Source organism: Molothrus aeneus, chromosome 3 (assembly GCF_037042795.1).
Source record: "Molothrus aeneus isolate 106 chromosome 3, BPBGC_Maene_1.0, whole genome shotgun sequence".
Lineage (NCBI taxonomy): Eukaryota > Metazoa > Chordata > Aves > Passeriformes > Icteridae > Molothrus > Molothrus aeneus.
This window is the reverse complement of record NC_089648.1, coordinates 70,057,077-70,078,278: the sequence shown is the minus strand read 5'-3', so window position 1 is coordinate 70,078,278 and position 21,202 is coordinate 70,057,077. Positions and strand designations below refer to the sequence as shown.

General features: G+C 41.7%; 1 protein-coding gene across 1 annotated transcript in view; it reads left to right on the top strand.

Annotated features, from left to right (window-relative positions):
* The window catches only part of LOC136554032 (protein eva-1 homolog C-like), a 202,808-nt gene that overhangs the window by 44,127 nt on the left and 137,479 nt on the right, over positions 1–21,202 (top strand). Inside the window, exon 2 of the mRNA XM_066545826.1 lies at positions 12,124–12,338. Within this exon, the coding sequence (XP_066401923.1) occupies positions 12,124–12,338 (215 nt within the window). The remainder of the gene's footprint in view (positions 1–12,123; positions 12,339–21,202) is intronic.

Genomic DNA, 21,202 nt, shown 5'->3' with positions numbered 1-21,202 from the left:
TATTATTTCTGTCCTTGAAAGAAGTTGCAAATATGGGGAATGGCTTCAGTAAAAGGTGGGGAGAAATACCTTTTGTGTTCTCTCTTATTGCCTTTAAGGAGCTGATTTGGGTGATGTGGTAGAATGGGGCTGTTCTGTCTTTTCTCTGTTAGTCAGATGTCTTTATCATTATTATTAACTTATATTCCAGACTAAGCAGTTCCCTCTCTTTGTGTATCCTTTCACGCCCTTTGTCACATCCTGAAGTGCTACTGAGTGGTCCTGAATAAAAATCAGCCTGCATTTATATCTCTTTATCCCCAGGCTTTCTGTGACCCCTGCTACTTCACATTCACAAGCCCTTATTTTTTTTTTCCTGGTCTTCCCATGAATATAGCTGTAGGATCATCCTCAGCTGACATTTGGAAAACTGAGGTGCAGGTGAAACTGATACCAGATGAAGTGTACTGGGAACTCCATCTGGTCCTGTGGCTTCCAGACAGAGGTGACCATTTTTGATCACAGGATCAGAGAATGGTTTGGGTTGAAAGGAAACTTAGAGACCCTCTCATTCCAACCCCCTGCCATGAGCACAGACACCTTCCACTAGACCAGGTTTCTCAAAGCTTTCTACTTGAGCACCAGGAAGGTAAAGCTTGTTTAGCAGGTAGAAAGGAAACTCCTGCATTAATACTTGATCTTCAGCCCAAGGTACAGAGACAGTCCTGCCTTTACTCCCCAGTGCTAATTTCCTGTCTTTTCCAGGAGGACCATGTGTAACTTGAGGTTAGGTGACTTCAGGCTGCCTGGGCAGTGTTACAGCTTGGACTGGTGATGCTCAAGATGCCTGTCTATTGATAGTATTGTTTATATCAAACAATAAAAGAGCAATTTACCTGTGACATCATCATTCCTGCTATCCTGAGTACATTTATCATGGCTTAAAGTTGTCCAGTTGCTGGTGAATAATAAATTCCCTCTTGGCTAAAGTCAATGGCTTAAACAGCAGATGCTGATCTGGCAGTTTTGCCTGGTTGTGTCCTGTTAAGACAATACTTGAGGTTTGTAGCCAGGTCATCAGAGACAGAGCACATCAGAACTCAGGAGAGACTTATGCAAATCTACTTTTGATCTTCATTTTTTTTACCCCCCTCTTTTTATAGCCTCTCGGAGATCCCATTTTTCCCTGGATTTTTTTTTTCCTTTTTGCAAGCAGGTATGATTTGGAAATAAGAGATCACATGAGGACATAAAGACAGGTCACTTACAAATGGATACTCTCGCTTAAAATCTTTATCTTTTCTCCTTTTTACTATTTTAAGGCTGCTCTCTGTTCCTCCAGTTTCAAGTGACCCAATCTCCACAATCCTTCCAGCTGATTCTTGCTGTCAGGATGAACTCCTGAGACCACCCTTCTAACTGAAAAATGAGAAAGAGATTTTATATGTCTATTCTAACCTCTGTCTTCTTTCATTTTCCCTTTTTCATTTCCTTCTTTTTCCCTTACTCTGCTTTATCCTTTGACTGTTTAGCCTCTTCTATCTTGTCTCAGTCTCTACTCATTTTCTTTCCTCTCTTGAGGTTCATAAAGCTGCCAAGGCCTGGCCAAAGCAAAGAGAAATATGCATTTCACAGGCAAAGGTCATGCAGAGGGCAGCATCATAGCTCTTACTGCAGGTCCTGGGGAAAAGGATGCAAGTTTGTTTCGGAGCTGTTGCTTTCATTAAATTTGACAAATCTACTTTCAATAAGAATAAATAAATAAAATATGGAATGTAAAGCAGAAGGAAAAGGGAGATGTGAAAATCTCAGTGCTGGAAACAAGCTTTTGCCTAACTTTTGGATTGTCCTGGGAGGTGAGTTCTGGGAGAATTAAGCACGAGGTCTCTATTCTGGAGGGAAATCACCAGTGTGGGTTTTCTGCAGTGTCTCAGCAGAGCTCATGCAATATGACTATAAGCAGTACCTACCCTTCCCAACATAGGCTGTGATTTTTCATTATCCTCTAAAATTTTCTGCTTTTTCACTGGAAAATTTGCCAGGTGGGAAAGCAATCCAGTGATTCGACCTCTCTGAGCGTGGAGATTGCCAACCTTACTTATCATTGCACAGCAACAAATGAGAGAGGCCTTGAATTTTAGTTTGCAAGGCAAAAAAGAGTCTAATAAGAATGACCATTGCAGTGCTGAACTGCTTTTTAAAAACAGTGGGGGAGACTACAACCTGATTGCAAAGTTTTTCTGTAGGAAAACTCTTCTCTGCCAAGTTGGTATTTGCACATGTAAGTCACACTCTATTATTTCGTGCAAGGTAACAGGATTTCAGATTTGCTCTCTGGGATCACAAGAATTGTTCAACATTTTCACCTGCCAGTTGAAATCTACATTTTTCAGGGATGTGTGGTCACTCAGAGAGCCCCAGAGCTGGCTCCTGGCACTGTGTGCAAAGCAGTCATATCTGCTTGTGATGGCTTTAGCAGCAGCTCCCATGGGGTTATGCACTTTTGCCTTCCCTCCTGCCACTTGCCCCAGTCTAAATAAATATGCCATTTCCCTGTACTCACAGTCTTGTCAGAATAATTTCTTCTGAATGGGCAGAAACCTGTTTATCCAGTGTTGGTGTTTCTTAGCCCTTGTCAGATTGTCATGGCTGAATTCTTGATTTGTTTAAAGGATTGGTCAGTGTGCATAAAGTCTTGTCTGTCACTTGTGTGGTCAAATAACCACTTTCTTTGTCCCAGTGTGATATGCTGTGCAAAAGATTTCTTTTAATTTGGGTGGTAGCAGGATACTTCCCTGTCACTCCCAGTAAAGCTGTGAGCAAAGGCCAGGCTGATTTTAGGCACATCTTCTGCTGTAGCTCTGCTGAGGCTCACAGTTATAGAATGGCTGATTTATAGTTCCCTTACTGCATGTTCTGGTGCAAAAAAAAAAACCCTGCCCTCTGTGTTTGCAATGGTGACAGCCTGGGTTTGGGTAAAATTTGTTCTGTTTCTCACTGTCACACTGTGTGGGGACATGAAGGAGCTGTTACAGACCTTAATAGAGATAAACACTACCTGCTTTCATGAAAAATGCCAAATATTTCCTATTTCCAGAGTAGATTTGGGATAACATTTTCTTTGGTGTGTGGTGAACTGGTAAATCCCTTGCTTCCTAAATACTAGAGATAAAAAAAAGGTGCATTCATTGTGCATAAGGGTGCATCAGGGGGCTGCTGACAGGTTCTGTGCTTGCCAGCATTCACTTCTGACACAGCTGAGGGCCCAAGAAGGGATTTGATGGAGATCGAGCTGCCAAATGACACAAATTTGATTTCAGGAATTTTAGTGTCTGGACCAGAAGGTGCAGAACAGTTATCAGTCTCTTGCCCTAAGACATAGTGATGCTTCAAGGACAGGCTGAGTATGGGGACAGATCCTGTTTGAGCTCTTAAACCTGGCTGCTGAAAGACACCAAGCTTTGGGATTGTTTTTAATTTTGTAATGATGTTGATTTTCAAGGTTGAATTTTTCATAAGAATTTATCACCTGAAGGGGTGGGATCAAAAGGACTTTAGTAGGAAAATGTAAGTCCAAATGAACACCAATGAGACTTTAATACATGAGGAAAGGTGCATTGGTAGTTATGCATGTATCATGAAGTGTTATATGGGTATAATTATGGCAGACTAATTATATCACTGTAGTTTTGCTGTTAAAAATCTCTTGTATATAAACCACCTAGATAAAACTGTCTTTTGAATAAAATAAATCTGTTATAACTTAATTTAGAAGAGCTGCATGGCCGTGGGGGTGTTAAGTTCTTTGTTGCTACTTAGAATGCAATGGCAAGGCCAGAGTGAGCAGTGCTGTGATTTATGTGTGGGATGACTGTGTTTTGGAAAGGACTTGGTTGGGAGCCAAGGAGAAAGAGCCAGCTGAAGCTGCTCAGGAAGTATCACCCATGCAGTTCCCTCAGCTGTAAAGCAATGACCTTAAGCCTTACTGCAGCTGTATCTCTGGAATGAAATAGTGCCCAGCTTGTCACAGTGTATGGAATTGACCTTTGGGGACTGTTGGAAGTATAGTCTAAATCTCTCTCAAAATCACAGCTCTCATTCTCTGAGTGCTGAACAAACCCCATAAGGCTTCCCAAGACGACCTGGATATGCTATAAGATGTATTTTATAAATTTGATTGCACTATATGCAATATAATTTATGTATTTGACACATAATACATACCACTGAAAGTTATCATTTTTTCAATTAAAGCAAGACATTAATATTTATAATGCTGTAACACTACCATATTACTTATATAATATATTAATATTTATGAAGTTATGACATTATTCTAACAAAGTGTTATAAGAAATATAGTACTGCAAAAAATGAATTCCTCAATTGTAGTGAGGTTCAGGTTCTTCTGCAACTTAAATTAGGTAAAATATTCTGCAAAGTTGCTTGGTTTTTTTAATACACATGTGTGTGCATATGTCTACATATAAATATATTTTTCATAAATACACATACCCATATGTACACACACATGGAATTTTGAGTGGGAAGGGTTAGGAGTTGCCAAATCTGGCAGCCTGATAGAGGCAGAGAAACAAGAGCCCTGTGTCCCCGGGTGCAGGCAGCTGTGGTGCTGAGCAGCTGCTCCTGACAGAGCAGGGCTGGGTCAGGCCACTGGATTCAGGCAGGAACACTTGGCTTACACACAAACACAAACAGCACCAGTGGCCTCATCCTGTTCCCCTGTCCAGCTGAGCAGGATGAAAGCCTGTTAGTAGGAAATGTAAAATAAATACATTTGATGTGGCCCTAGAGTGTCCACTCAAGTCTGTGGTCCCCAGTCACCTCACACAGATGGGAGCATGCAGAGAGGCTTTGTTGACTCCTGGTCTTGCCGTAGCTGTCCTGGACCTCCTGTAGACAACTCAAAGCCTCTCTGGCCTTGGCAGTATTTGACTTGTGGCTGCTTTCATACCTGCCTCCTAAAGCTTTTATTCTACTTGCCAGCCAACCCAGCTTGACAGCCAGCAGTGGCCACAGATGTACCTACACACTGAGCACTCCATCTCTTGCTCCAGTGGCTGGCAGGACACATCCATGGACACTGACCTTGCTCCAGCTATGGCTGCTGTCAGCTCCATACATCACATGCACACAAATCACTGGAAGAGGCTTAGATCTGAAACAAGGGAGCAGGAAGGAGTAGCTGGAGAGAGGGTTGCAAGGCTAGTGAAGTCCTTGTGCACTGCCTTCCAACCAAATTCTCTGTACTGTCAAATTTCTTGCAAAATTGTGGCTGCCTGCAACCATACAGCTCAGCAAACAAAAGTTTTTTGAGAAATTCCTGAAATCCAAAGGAAGTGGGTGGACAGCACCTTGAGTCACCAGTCATGATACTGGTGCAAATTCTAGGAGAAACACTGACAAATGGAGGGAGTCCAGTGGAGGGCCAGGAGGATACTTTGAACCTGAAGCACATGGCATAGAAGGGATGGTGGAGAAGAGAAAGCTAAGCAGTATCCAGATGCTTCCTTTTGCTTCCTGAAAATGGCTATACATAAACCAAAGCTGGGCTCCTCTCAGAGCAGCAAGCTAACAAGGCAGGAGGCAAGAAACATGAATTGTGGCAGGAGAAATTATGAGCACTTATTTGAAAAAAAAAAATGGAAAAATTTGAATGACAAGGGAGGTGAAGCCCTGGCAGAGGTGCCTCAGAGGCTGGGGAATCCCTGTTGGCAGCCCTTGCTCAGGGCTGAACAAGGTGCTGAGCAGCCTGATTTCATTTTGGTGTTGACCCTGCTCCAAGCAGCAGTCTGGGCTGGGTGACCTGCAGGAGGCCCTTCCAGGATAAATATTCAAACATTAAAAAAAAAGATAATTTTTTAAACTCTGTCCATTTGTTTTTTCAAAACATAGAATTTCAGGAAAAATAAATCTCCATAGGTGTAAAGGCTTAAAAAACTTGTTTTAGAAAAAAAGTAAGCTCTCAAGAAAATATGGACTTATGGGACAGTCAAAGAAAATCATCAAAGATGATAATTCAAATAGCAAAAAAAAAAGATTTTTGGTATTGAATTTTTAGACTGATTGTTCAAAGTTGTAGACCAAAAATACTTGCAGTTGGAGTTGCTTTTTAAATTCTCCAGAGTAATTCCAACTGTCTGTGTAAAAGCTGTAGTGTTTTATTGAATTTTGTAGAAGTTTAGAGTTAGAGAATTTAAGGGAATAATTAGTAATCCTCAATAGTATCTGTGTTGTATTCAAGCCTGCAGAATTGAAAATGACAGTGTTTTTATTCCTGCCACCCCTAGCCTTCACCAATCTAACTTCCAGTACTTTCTCATCCCTACACAAACCTGCTATGAAATACCCATCAGCATTTACAAAACCTTACCTTGTTTAGACTTTAGCTGGCACTCAGCTGCAGTTCTAAGTGCACTCTTCTTTCAAAACCATTTTTCTGAATTAACACTGGATGCTGCTTGGAACTGTAGCTGAGGTACAGAAGATCAGATAGTGGGCAGGGAACTGTTGACTTAAAATAAAAATATTTTCCTTAATATGCTTACAAGATGTTCAGGTTTGTTCAGAGTTGTATGGTATCTGAAAGGTGAAAGGCTTGGGGAGTAGCTGAACTGAAAGCAAATCTCTCTGTAGAAGGATTGTAATAGCACTTTCAATCTCCAGCATTAGTAACAAAGCAAAACAAACCCTACTTGTCTGTACTGGGCTGCTCTGTGATTTGAGAGAGCTGCTTTTGCTGCCACCACCACAGGATTATCAGTAATGCCTGGTATGAAATGCACTCATTGAGTCCCTGCTCTGGCTTCAAGCCTGGCCTGGGGTCACATTTCAGCCCTGTTGGCCCATCCTCGTGGCTGTCACTCAACTCCCCTGGCTCAGCTCTGTTTCTGTGAGATGTTACAAGGATCAGTGCTCTGCCCATAAAGGAAAAAGCTGAAATTCTCCACTCCACAGCCTGCCTGAAGACCAGTGTGGTTTAGGGGTTGTCTGAACTCCAGAAAATCTGATTAAGGTATCTCCTGGAAAAAAGTTCTGTGTCACATTCAGTGTCTCTATAACATCTGCAAGGAAGCTGAGGAAATTAGAAGAAAATGGCAGCAGATACTGAAAAAACAATATGGATTTGGAAAATAAGAGGATTATAAATAAAGAATCTGTGTCAAGCAGCAACAAGGGAATACTTTATTCACTAGCAGTTAATTGCAGTGACTCCATGTGTTTCAGTGATTGGTAAATCACTTATTTCTAAGTATAAAGTCCTTTTTTTATGAGGTTGATTTGTCTCTATGATATGTATGTACTCCTGTATTTGTAACCACAAGAGCTCAAAATGGGATATTTTAAGAAGACATTACAATAGCTTGGATGTAGCTCGATGCAGATGTTTATGAAGCTCTGGCTTTAATTGTATGTAGTAATTCATTAACCATTAGGATCCTTTGAATTTTCTTGTAATTTATTAAAAGTTTTGGATCACATCCAAACTGTAAAAAGAGTTAGTTCTATTGTGATTTTCTCTATTCTTCCAGCACATTCCTACAGGGATGTTCCCTGGTGAAAGATAAAATCTCTGTTCTGAGGATTGGTGAGCTGGTGAGTTGCTATGTGCCTTGTCAAGAAAAACTAGAGCTGGTTTTAGTGGAAGCCGGAGAAGAGAACTTGCTGGTTTTAGACAGCCATGGTTAATTGGGATACATGAGTGAATGTTTGTGTGCTCTGCTGTTATCAAAGAACAGTTACAGACTCATAGACTCATGGAATCATAGAACAGTTTAGGCTGGAAAAGGACCTTAAAGACCATTTCATTCCAATCCCCTGCCTTGTGCAGGGGCACCTTCCATTATCCCAGCTTGCTCCAAGCTCTGTCCAACCTGGTCTTGAACACTTCCAGAGATGGGGCAGCCACAGCTTTTCTGGGCAACCTGTGCCAGGGCCTCACCACCCTCGCAGTAAAGAATTTCTTCCTAAGAGGAGAATTTTCTAGTTTAAACCCATTCTGTCTTGTCCTCTCACTTTGTGCCCCTGTGAAATGCCCCTCTCTGGACTTGTTGTAAAGCCCCTTTACGTACTGGAGGCTGTATTTTCCTACTTCTGGATGGGGTGGAAGCTCTTATGCCATCTGTGCTTTTGTGAACTGCTCCGTCAGCTGCGTTGGTTTCAAAAAGGAAGGGCTGTAGCTCCATGAGAGTAATAAAGAAGGATGTTTAGATTTAAAGTTCCTGTAAAATGGTGATATTCTGTATGAAGCTGTTATGTTTCTCTTCCTCCATATGTGTTAGGATTTAGAACTGACTGTTAGATGGGAACTGATCAACAGTTTCCTGGAGAGGCAATGGTTCAAATGATTCTTGGGAGCTGACATTACTGGGGGGATAAAGTTACAGTCAGGATTAAGCATTGTGTTTGGTGAGTAGTGTAAAATAATTGCTGGTGACTGATAGCCGGCAAACCCCACACTTTGGAAAAATAAATTGCAAGTGGTGTTTGAAGGGAACATTTCCTTCTTTTTTGAGGGAAAAATGATCAATCATTTCATGATGCATTTCTTTTGGTTGTTTATTCTGTCTCCAGAATGTAAATCCCTGCTTTGGTGGTGACACTGTTTTTTTTGAATTGAGGAGATGTTTAACTCTGTCGCTCTATACATTGATTTAACTTGGGAGTATGAAAACCCACCATCAAAGATTCCACATCCTTGACACAATCCTTAAGAAAAGAAAAGTGTTAACATTCCCAAAAACCTTTTGAGATTATTTTTCTTATCCCAGGTTTTCAAAACATGAAGCATTTCAAAAAGGTTTAATGGGCTTAATTATTTAGATTTCTTTGTTGCTTTTTACATGTTTTCAAATGAAATTAATATTTTTTAAGAAAAGCTCAAAAAAAAAAGCTCATTGCCACCTGCTCTAACATTGTCTTACCCTGGTATACAAGTGCCATTAAAGTCCTCAATCACCTGCCATTGGCTTCATGTTTAAGTATTTCATTCAGCAAAGAGAGTCCCAGTAGTTCCCTCCCTGGTACCACATGTAAGGGTATAAAAGCTTACTTGGAGACTTGTTATTGAAAATTCAACAAGTGTCCTGAAAAGAATTCAGATTTTGGGTTACTGAACAATGAATCAATGGGTAATGAAATGCCAACACTTTCAAAAGAACTACCAGTGAATTAGTACAAATCTGACACACCTAAAGAGAAAAAAAAAAGCAATAATTCTCTACAGCCTCTTCCTTTTGCACTTTGAAGAACATCATCTCCTCCATGCCCATGCCCATGCCTAATCCAGTCTCTTCTCTCTGACAGTGGTAGTGCCAGATGTTTCAGACATTGTGCTTTGTGTATTATGAGTCAATCACCATCAAAGCATTCAATTCCATCAATATCTTGAGCTTGAGTGAACTCAAGTTATTTTGAGATTGCTGATGGAAGATGAGAGGAAGGAGCTGTTTCAACAAGTGATCTGCACTAATTGCAGGGGCTGAAACCCTCCTGATTCTGAATTGGCAATATGAAAGGCATGCTGTAGGAGGCTGTTCTGACAGAGTAGTTGAATATTCAGAGGAGACAGCAGAGTCCTGACTGCACTTTGGTTGTATTTCTCTGGCTCCTTAATAGGGTGGCCTCGGGGAAAAGTCCTAATGCACTGGACTAACAGCATGGAAATGCATTTCAGTATTTTGTGCTGTATTCTGATTCTGTTTGTGGTTTGCCTGCCCTGATGGCCATCCTGCATAGTTGCCCTACTTTTGAGGGAGAGAGCTGAACGAATTCCAGGACTAGGTGTGCAGCACCCCCAGGGCATGTATTCTACCAGCTGGGAAAGCAGGTCCACCCCAGTAGTTAATTTTGTCCCAGAGTGCCTCCTTGAACAAGTGAAATAAAGGCACTAAATTAAGTTGTGTTTTTTGCTGATCTGATGCAGCCCTGTCACTCACTCTGATAACTGAGGCTGTGTCTCAGCTTTTTTCTTATGAGCAAAAGCTGCCCTTGGGACTTGGAAATTAATATGCTGATTTGAGTAAATATTTATTTGGCACACACCTCGAGGCACTGCAGCAACGGAACTGTTAAGTAAGAACTACAGGCTAAAATTTAGAGAAATCAGAGAATCCAGCCTCCACAGTGGCAGCTGAGCAATGATGCTAAATTACTGTGTGTTGGTTTTCTCTAAAACCAGTAATCGTAGTTGTTTTAAACACCTTGAAATTTGTTGAGGCTGGTGGTCTTTCACAGCACTCATGAGCTAGGTTTTGGTGTTGGCATGGAAGAAGAGCTATTCCCAGTAAAAGGTCTGCATGTGGGAAGTAAAAAATTAGGAAAGTGGGATTTAATTATTGTTTTAAAGTACCTAAAGGTATAGACAAAATGGAAGCAGTCTTCTCTCTGAAAGGTTTTACTGTGACAGCTGTTAGGCTTTGGCACAGGGTGCTCAGAGAGGTTGTGGAGGCTCCACCCTTGGGTTCAGAACTGGGAAAGCTGGACTAAATTGGCCCTGCTTGGAACAGAAGGCTGGACTAGATGTCTTGCAAAGGTAAGAACCTAAGTCATTCTGTGATTATGGGTCACCAAGAGAATAGTCTTTTTTTTTGAAAAAACAAGTTTTATCTTCCCTCTTAGGAATTTGTCCAGGGATTGTTTCTTTTAATTGCTCTGTCTTTTTTTTCTACTGTATCTCTTAAGAGTATAGCAGCAGCCATCCCACCATGTCCTCTCTCTGTCTTCCTCCACAGAGGAAGAGGAATATAGGGACAGGCATTGTGGGGTGGCTGCTTGTAGGCTTGTGTTGGTGGCAGAAGTGGGAAGGGGACTTTCAAACACATTGCTGAGAGGTCTGTGGGGTTGAATGGAGCCATAGCTGACACTGACATGGGGCATGCTCTAGGGTTCCCTGTATGGATGGATGTCTCTGTATCAGCAACCAGGAGGCTTCCCTGAGTGTGGCAAAGCCAGGATTGTTAGGGAGCTCCCATGGCAACCTGACTGTAATCAGCCCTTTTGACTCAGTGTGATTTTAATGAGACTTTGTCCCCCTGCTTCATTCTTGTCAACAACTGCATTATAGTGGATAACATAATCCTCTAAGAAACAAGGAGAGATTTGGTTTTGTGCAGTGCTTTTCTTCTAAAAATATTGTGACTGTTCAAAATGAGAGAGAAAGTAAAGCTCTGAGGAAGTGTCAAAGGCCTAGGACAGAAGGTGCAGCCAGAAGAATTAAAATGGTATAATGTGAAAGGAGATCAGAGATGGGACTGATGTGCCAGGATGAAATAGGACCTCATACAACCAGTTGTACCTCAACCTTCCCCTTAGTGACTCTGCATTTGGGCCTTTTTGCCCATGATCATTAGTTTATAGGAGAAGTGATGTTGGAAGGGACTTCTGTTCTCTAGTCTAACCTACTGCTCTAGAATGTCAGACCAGGTGGCTCAGGGCTTTAGCCAGTAATGTCTTGGGAACTTCCAATAATGTAGGCTGCATGGCTTCTCTGGGAAAGCTGCTCCATGGCTTCACTGCTCTCTGAAGGAGTTGCTGCATATATCTGGTCTAAAACTCTCCTGTTTCTCATTGTGCCAGTTATTTCTCATTCTCCTACTGTGAAGAGCCTGGCTCCATCTCTTTGATAACCTCAGAGTAGATACTGGCAGGCTGCTGTTATTTTCCCCCCCAAAATGTCTCTTCTCCAGGCTGAAGAAACCACTTCTTACAGGGAAAGTGCTCCAGCTTCCAGCCTTTCTGGTGGCTTTCTGTACTCACTCCAGTTTATTCAAATCTGTCTTGTATTGGGGGGCCAAAAATTTCATGTGGCATCTAGATTGAGTCTAAATGATGAGTCTGGCTCAGCATTTCCTGTAAACTTGACAGATATGCTGATGTAAATAAGTTGTGTGATTCAACTAAGAGTTAGAGCATCCAAATGTTCTTTCCACTAAGGATATGAAACATGGCTGAAGGTCAAATCAAAAGTGTACCTAATGTCCCTGTCATCGTATCTCTCCTTTGCACCTTTGTGAGATGAGTAATAAATTTCCTATTATTTTGTATTTGTTGGCTGCACTGCTGTAAATCAACTAATTGTTAACTACTTTTCCCTAATGATGGTTTTTGTTGTGTTTTTTGCAGGTTACATATCACAGGTACTAAAGAATTACACTGACCATGCCTGTGATGGAGAATATGTGTCCCTGAGATGTCCCCACAGAACCACCATCAGCATCCAGTCTTCTTTTTATGGCCGAATTGTACCAAGTCATCAGCTGTGTCCTTCTCGCTATCCCCACTCCTATGCAACTTTAATTAAAGAAGATGTTGCCTGCTCAGTTGGCACTTCTCTTCAGGTATTGTTAAAATGCATTTCTTAATTTTGAACTTCACCTTTCCTTGGTCAGGCAGCTGCTCTCAGTGTTGGTGCAGCACAGACCTGCCTTAAGCAGGGCTACCCAGCATGGGAGCTTTGATATCTCACACAGCTTAGTGGATAATTCATCCTTGTAGTTTAGACAGGACTGAATTAGATTTTGATAGTGAATTTCTTAGTTTTCCTGCAACTCTAGTCAGTAACAGTTCAGGAATGTGGTTGAAGGAGAATTACACTTCAGGACTGCATTATGTTTGACTGGGTTGAAGAGCATTATTTTTATAGTTTTCCTTCCCAATTACTAGCTTTTTCAACACATTCAGAAATTGCTGTAGCATTCTTTTTACTTTAGATACTATTTCAAGAGGCTTTTACTTTGGTAACTTGAAACCCAAAAAGAATCCTTGGCTTTGCTTTTTGTGACTCATTTGGCTCTTAGGCCACTGTAAGTGGTCATACATCACTTAACTCGTAACATCCCCCAGTAGTTAATCAGCTCTGACCATCTGTGTAGGGAAAGTTGTCTCTGTGTATTGTCCCAAGAGCACGTGTGACGTCAGCAAATCAAAGGATTACTTGGAAGGTGCCAGTGTTACTCAACTGTCAGTAGGAGCAACTAAAATTAGAAACATGAGTTGGCTGATGTTGTTGAGATGAATAGGGTCTGCTCCTGGGTATTGGAGCAAGCACAAGTTTTTCCAAGTGCCAGATTTGGGACTGTGAAAACTTTTGGGCAAAGCTCTCAGTCATCCAGTGTGTTTATGGCTTAGAATCAATAATAACTCATAATAAAAAATTATAGCAGACTAGATTAATGAACCTACAGGGTTAGTGAGTAATTTCTTTTATAATTTGGCTAAAGGCCAGCATTTTCCACATCACTTCTCCCTCTTGCATCCAGGGTTTTTAAAAGACATTTACAGCATTTTTTAAAAAGTTGATGTGAGTGCTTTGGCTTCCAAATGCCAGTGGTAAGTTCTCAAGAATTTGCACAAGGTTGGTGTTTGGCTGTAGTGTAACCCTTAAGCTGACAAATTTGAAGTTGCCTTCCTGACACTACCACTGCTCAGCGAAGGACTGGGCTGTAGTATGGGAGGATGTGGTCCTTATCAGTGGAAGGTTTTCCCAGATATGATAACAAAAGTTCATAATGAAACAGGCAGTTGTGTTGTTTAGGGTGGGAGAACACAGAGAGAAAGCTTTGGCAGAGGCTAGCCTTCCCTTCTTTTATTGATTTACTGAAAAATTTACTTGCAACATTTCATTTACCAAGGTGATTGATAGCTATGAGCATCACCTGAACCCTTGTGGGTGAATGGCCCACTTAAGGCATCTGGAAGAACTTGAGAAGAGGGAAGATATTACCCTAGGGTTTCCATTTCATGATTTTATGTGTAGGAGGGATTGAAAATAAATCCTTACCTGCCTCTCTTAGCTTTTTATGTCCTCAGACCTGTTCCCCATTAGCTTTGCCTTCAATACTTTGCCTTCAATACTTAGGTGGCTTGTAATTCCCAATCCTTGTTTATCAGAGTGAGAATTGTGTTCCCTGTAGGTAGTCCTGCAGCAGATCCCTTGTGCAGTACATTTCTTACATGACTGTGACCAAAACACTTTTATTAACCCATTTTGGGGGATGCACATGTGCTGGGAAAGCAGCTGACATTCTCTCTTCTGCCACAAATTTCTTGGGAGACCTTTGGCAAGTTCCTGAGCCTCTTTGGAGGAGACTCACAGCCTCTTTGGTGCCTCCAGATGTGGCTTTGATTCTTCCCTGTCTTGTGGTTGCCCAGGGTAGGATGAGTCCAAATGCCAGAGATGAATCTCATCTTCTCTCTCAGTACTGGAGGGGGTGAGGCCTCTCTGACGGGTAAGCCAGGAACTCCACAAGCTGAATGGCAAGCTGCCTGCAGCTCACTGGTAGGAAATGCATGTGTGTAGGAAAATTGGAAAGCTGTAGACAAGGAAATTGTGTGTATTTTTGTGGTTTTGCAACTCAGATATATGGCTGCTACAGGCAGGACCAATTGTGTGTATATTCTGCTTGTCAGTAATTGAAAAAGTCAGCCAAACCAAACCCTTCATAACTAAGTATATAAAATCACTGTGTCTAATCAAACCCATGACTGTATAAATTTGCTGCTTCTCTGGAGAGTGGTCTGGAGGGAGTGAGCAGCATTTATTAACTGTGCTCTGCAAACACTAGCTGTGCATGTAAACTCCCTTTTACAATCTCTCTCCACTGTAAATGTCCAGTTCAGATATTGTTTCTATATTAAAAAGGGAAAAGAAGAAGTTGATTACACTGAGAGAACCACTACTAATTCAGCTTTAAGGGATTGGCTGCCAGGATTCCTTGCTTTAGTCACTTGTTTTGTTTGCAGACCACCTGGGAGAGTGTGTATGAGACATTAGGGCAGTGACCCAGTGACCCCAGACTACACATTTCTGTTGTTCTAACACTGTAATGTCAGATTCAGTAGGAGCTTTCCAAATGCACAAAGAATTTGGACATTCATAGAATCATCACAGATTCATAGAATGGTCTGAGTTGGAAGGGATCCTAAAGATTGTCTTGTTCTAACCCCCTGCCATGCGCAGGGACACCTTCCACCAGATCAGGTTGCCCAAAGCCTCATCCAATCTGGCCTTGAACACTTCCAGGGATGGGACAGCCAGAACTGGGAAGTCTGTTCCAATGCCTCACCACACTCTGAGTAAAGAATTTCTTAGTATCTAATCTAAATTTACCCTTCTTCACCTCAAGGCTTTTCCCCCTTGTTGTATGACTCCACTCTCTTCTTGTAAGCCTCTTGTAAGCCCCCTTTATGTACTGGAAGGCTGAATTCTGGATCAGTATTTCTGATGCCACTTGTTTTCAACAATGAAACACTTGAGGTTTGTATGGAAGAATGTGTAATGGTTGGCTAAAATTATTGCTTATTACCAGAAAACTATATTACACTTTACAGCTGATTATCTGCAATTTTCTCATTTTGATAAATTAGCAGAAAATAAAACCACAGCTTATTTGTAAGGAAAACAGAAAACCCTGGAGAGCCACTTAATTTGTTGTGCTTCTGCCTCCTGATATTTACCAAAGACATTGAGGGCTAACTTATCTCTTCATTTGCACAGGTACTTAAATCAGCAGATAGATGCTCTTCCAAGGGCAATATTTTGCCATGTCACTTGTTTTCCCAAGAGGAGCTGTGCTTAGAAGGTGCTCTGGAGCTGAATCCCAACTGTCCTTAGAAAGACTAGCTAAGCTAGGGAGGTCCTGTGGGCATGGCCTGTGCCCTGGGTCTCTTTCAACACTCTCCAGGACAAGCAGTCCTTGGTGACAAGGATCACTAGTGCTGCTGATGTGGTATTTCCTTTTGTCCTTTGGGTGAGAGACAGGACACCTTTGCTGCCACCGTCTCCTGCTGTTGCTTCAGCAGCCCTGCAAAAAGGAGCAGATTCCTTGCATGCTGAGCCCAGGATTCCCTGAACTCTTCCTCCCCCCTTTTTTTTTTATTTTCATCCACCAAGAAGGTTTCTGTGAAACAACAAAACAAAAACAAAAACAAAAACAAAAAAACAAAAAACAAAAAAACCCAAAACCCAACGAAACAAAAAAAAAAGGAAGCAAAAAGGAGCTACCTCTTTGCTGATGGAAAGATGAGACAAACTTCCAGAAATGGCTCTCAAAGCACAGGCCAGCTGTTGATCACAAGAAGAGAGGGCTGGTGTTGCTGTTTCCAAAGTGGATTTTGTTTTCCCTAGTTATTCTGGATTAAAGGTAAAATACCAACTAAAAGGAAACATTCCCAGCTGCCCCAGCTTTCTTGGCAGGCCAAGGACAATGGCTCCTGACATGTCCAGTCACCAGATATTGCATGGTCCCACTGATGTCACAGCCCTAAGTGGCCTCAACAGGAATAGAAAAGGGGCCTTTCTCATGACTTTGAACATCTAGAAGATGATGATGGTCAGGGGGAAAGAAGGAAGAAATTGGTAGAAAGGAAGAATAATGGTCATCAGTACCACTGGGAGGAGAACCCATTGTTATATTGAATATTAGAACTCCACAGTTTCTGGGCATTTTGAACAAGGAAGGTTTCAGTCTAAAAAATGTCAGTGAACTAAAGAGCAGCGTGGGAAACTCTTTTTCAGACCACATTAATTACCTTGCAGAGGATGGTGAGCAGTGAGCTCAGGGTCCAGAAGAGTTTTCTGCACTGCCAAAATTGCAGTTAAAAATCACAGAACCAATGCTGTTTCATTCATGAATCTTGCCTAAGCTGAAATAGAACTCTCTGGCAAGTGGCTCCTCCAGCTAGTTATTTGCAAGTAGAACTGTTGGATGCAGAGGTCACAGACTATCTCTAAATTGCTGTGTCTGTGAAATCTTTGGCATGACTGAAGTAGCTCATCAGAGCAGAGTGATTATGTCCTGCAGGAGAAGAGGCACTGGAGGCAGAGGTGGCCAGTGCAGCCTGTCTCCCTGATGAGGTAGGACTGCTCCCCAGGGTGTAAGCCTCCTAATGCTTTGTTTACTCTAAATTTAAACTTTCCAAGTCATGGGGCTTCCATCATTGCCACTAAGACCCTGCTTGACAGTGTAATGGTTTGCTCCCAGGGCTTTTTTTTTTTCCACTTTGTGTTTTAAGCTTTCCCTTTCTTTAATCCCATGACTTTTGGTTATGCATCCTTTTGTATTTCTTCAGCTTAGACCTCCTCTCCCTTTGAAGTTGACCCTGCATACAGATTAAGTTTCCTACTGTTAGGAAATGTAGGTAATGTTAATTAGGTGATATTTGTAATGCAGCTTTTATCAGGCCCTTCTATTTGGTGAACATGTTGCTGCTCTTTGTGAATTGCTGTTTCTGGGCTCTTTCAAGGCCCTGCCAGAGGAGCACTGGTGAATCCTGCTGGTGTTTTAACATCCCAGCCCACTGCTGTCTGCTCTACTGTCCTGCTGGCATCTACTACCCCCATAGCAAAGCTGGTGACAAGGAATGCATGCCCAGTTTTCAGTCCTTTATTTCACAGTCTGGTATGTTTTTGTGAATCTCCAAACATGTGGGCATAGTTCCCTCCTGCTGACTCTGCTTTGAGCACTGCAAGATCCATGGGAGAGTGATAAGAGATAGTAGAGCACTAAAACCTGCTAAAGATCAAGATTCAGGGCCTTGATCTCCTCTTCAAGTGATGCACAGATGGAATGCAGTAATTTGGGCAAAGCTGAACTAGTTTCTAGTGGAGCAGGCTGGGAAGGTGGCTCAATGAAGCCATAGGCAGGTCACCTGCACCTCATCAGCATGGATTTCACTTCCTTATGTAGTCTGTGCTTCCCTGTTTCTTATTCTTGGAAAATCTTCCTCCATGGACTTCAGTAATTTGCATGAATGGAGATGAATGTTCAGTATTCAGAAACAGGACCTGTAAATAAGTTTTCAACTTGAAAGCACTAAGTTTATAGCATGTTTTAATGTATTACCAGTGTTCAAGGGTACATAAAAGAGTATAAAAATTCGAATGAAATGTGACATGAAGACATTATGAATGCACTGTGCTGTAGGGAGAGTTCATGCTGCCTTGTTTATTGTATTTACTTCTTTCCATTACAAGAATTCTGAAGGTGCACCAATATAAGTGTCGGTGTAACTCCACCATAATGTCCATGCCTGGACTGAATTTGACCTAAAAATACTTAAAATTACTGGTATCTTCTTGCATAAATGTCTTAATACAAAGCTATGTGCATCTTCATTTGACTGCACATGGCTCTGATACATTCATGCAGCTTGGTCTGTGAGTTACTCTCCTCAGCAACACACAATTTGGGCAATTATTTAGTAGGGCTCCTCTGTGTAATTTCATGCATGACTGATATGCCCTGCAGTCATCCTTATGGTCCTTTGAAGATGGAGGCTGCACAGGGAGCAGCCCTGTGATAAAGCCCTCGTTCCCTTTGAGTTTCACCATTGGCTTCTATGGGCCCAAAGTTTCACCCTCAGTGTGTTGAATCTCTGAACTGCTCCAAGGGACCAAGAACTGAGATAACTTTAATTGCCTTGGGTGTTAAGCTCAGTTGTGGTTTATTTTAAGTGTGCAGGGGAAGCACTTCTTGAAGAGTGATTTGAAGAGACAGGCTAAAAACGAGCACACCCCTGGGAATGGCTGAGGATGGCCTCCTTGCAGAGCTCACATCCAGCTCCTCATTTAAAAGGTTGTTATCTAATGAGCACAAGCAATTACTTAGCTAATGAGCACAACAAAATGAGCACGAGAATGCTGTTTCATCTGCAGTGGCTACTTGAAAGACATGATTTTGAGCTTGAGGCTGCCCTTGCTTTAAGACCCAGTCACTGCAGGGAGATTAATCCAGGGCATAAATCACAGGGGTTAGATTAGTGTTTGTTTTACTTGAATTCACTTTTCTTGCTCTCTTATCTCCTCTAAATCTTGCAGCTTCTTAGCTCAGTCATGAACCAGGGAGTGGAATGGGTTTAAACAGCCACAGCTTCCCTCCTGAGCACTGGCTGTCAGCCCTCAGGCCTGATTTACCACTGCAACGCAATTATAAAATGGCACAGTGCAATTAATGTGTCTTCCCTCCCCTTTCATGCCAGACAGGAATTCCTGAATTCCTCCTCCACCTTCCTCAGTTGGAGTGATTGTTATAGTATAATCTAAACTGAGATGACTTTATTTGGCTTTAGTCAGGGATACACCAGACTTGGAGACATTAGGAGCTGGTTGTACTTCCCAGTCAGGGACAGTTCTGTGGGCCTATTGCTGTTCCTGTGCAAGTCCAGATTGTTTGTGGGCCTCTTTCTGGCTGGTTTTGTGGTTGTGTTTTCCCACCTTTTCAGCTGACAGTTACAACCAGAATAACAAGGAAAACATAGAATTAATTGCCTACATTTTTCCATTGATTGAGCAAAAACCATGTGAGCTCAAGATATGCCCTCACTACGAAGTGAACTCCCAACCTTCCTGGTGTCAGTCTACCTGATCATCTGCAAATGCTTCAGAAAAAACATCTGACATCTGCCAGAGCTCTGATACTGCCTAGATGTATGAATTTTGAGAGTAAGGCCAGAAAGTCAAGGTCTTGGCTTCTGGTAAACACCAGAACCTCTGGACCTGCAGGGAGCTGTACCTTTGGGGGATCATCTGGTCACACATGTTCTGCACAGTGTTTGAGATGCTGGTATATGTACCAGCATACTGATGAAAGCAGTGGGAAAGAAAATTTCTGTGCATGCAAGGATAGGTAAAAGTTATATGTGCAAGTTTTTAAGTTAACATTAAGACTGGTGTAACAACATTTTTTTTTATTTTTAATCAAGAAAATGCACCGTCAATGAGAGGTAATTTTCCCTGCATTTTTTCCTGATATATTTCAGGAAATATATACATGATGAATATATATATTTTTTTATTTTACTTCTTATGGATATGTTTCATTATGCATGAGACATTACTCAAACTGTGTACAAGAAACCAGAAATCTTAATGATTTTTTTAGATTTTCAGGAAAAAATGTTGTCCTTTGGGGGAGGTAAAATAGAGTTACATGAATGAAAAGGAAATATTGATTTCTTTCCCCCCATGAAACTTTTCAGTCATGGCTATTGTCAAATTAAATTGGAACTGTAGCTAAACACTATAACAAATTACTAAATGGCATATTGAGACTCAAGGAAACTTCACTTTTTTCTGTGCTCTCACAATGGTAGGGATGACTTTTGCTCCTTAATTTAGTTACAAATTTCTCCCTAAGGCTTTGTTTTTTGCTGCCCTCCATCCTTTGCATACCACAGGAAGTAAACTCAGGAGGTTTCACTTATGTGGAGTACAAGGAATAAGCAGGAGCTGCCAAAAGTTAGAGCAGAGCCAAGACAAAGTGGCACTGCCTGAAGGCTTCCCATGTCCATGGTTCTCTGAGGTCAGTGAATTGTTGTCTTTGTTCCTGATGCTGAGCCTGAGGACAGATGAACAAGTGCTGCAGAAGTATCTCAGCTGAGGTTTTCAAACTTGTTTTCTTGTTGGCCTAACTCAGTCTTGCTGAAACCCAGGGAGGTTTTCCAACTGGTTTTAACAGCACCCATGACACAATGCTGAAGGTTCTTGAAATGCCCACCTGTCTGCTGTGAACAGGTTTGTAGTTCAAAACCCGTCTGATGCCTTTGAGGAGAGAAAGCTTCCCTAGAGGGAAAGGAAACATTTGGGATCCTGCTTCTTTTCCCTTGCTCAATATTCTTAGTTTTACTTGTATATAAGCGTGGCTGTCCAGTACCAGAAAATCTTTTCAGGTGCACAATGATTTGGAGAAAATTTCTTTCAATATGTGTAGCCCTTCAGAATGGTTTCAGTTTTTCTTTGCTTTTTTGAGATGAAAAGAGTTATCTGTGCTGGAACCATTGCTTAAATTCCTTTGCAACTCACTGGATTTTGCATTAAATTAAATTTCACATGCTGAGTGAGCAGCCAACCCTTATGAGCCTAGAGGAAAGAATATGCTCTTTCTATGCATTTTAATGTGATGGTCAAGCTGGGGCTAACGCTCCCAGGCACCTCCTTCAGTGTTCACCTCACCATCCTAAATCCTGTATTTTTAAATGAAATGCCTGCATTTTATTACCTTTGTAAGTGGAAAACAACAGCATATGTTCTCTGCCTGCTAGAAAAGGCCTGGATTGTTTTGGTTTGAACTTTAAAATAAAGGTCAGACTTGAGGCAGGCATGAATTCTTGCATGTGTCAGCCCAAAAGGTGAAAGCTGTAGGAAGTTATGAGCAACTGCAAATGAGGCAGCTTCAAATTGCACTTGAAACTGGAACAGCTGTTG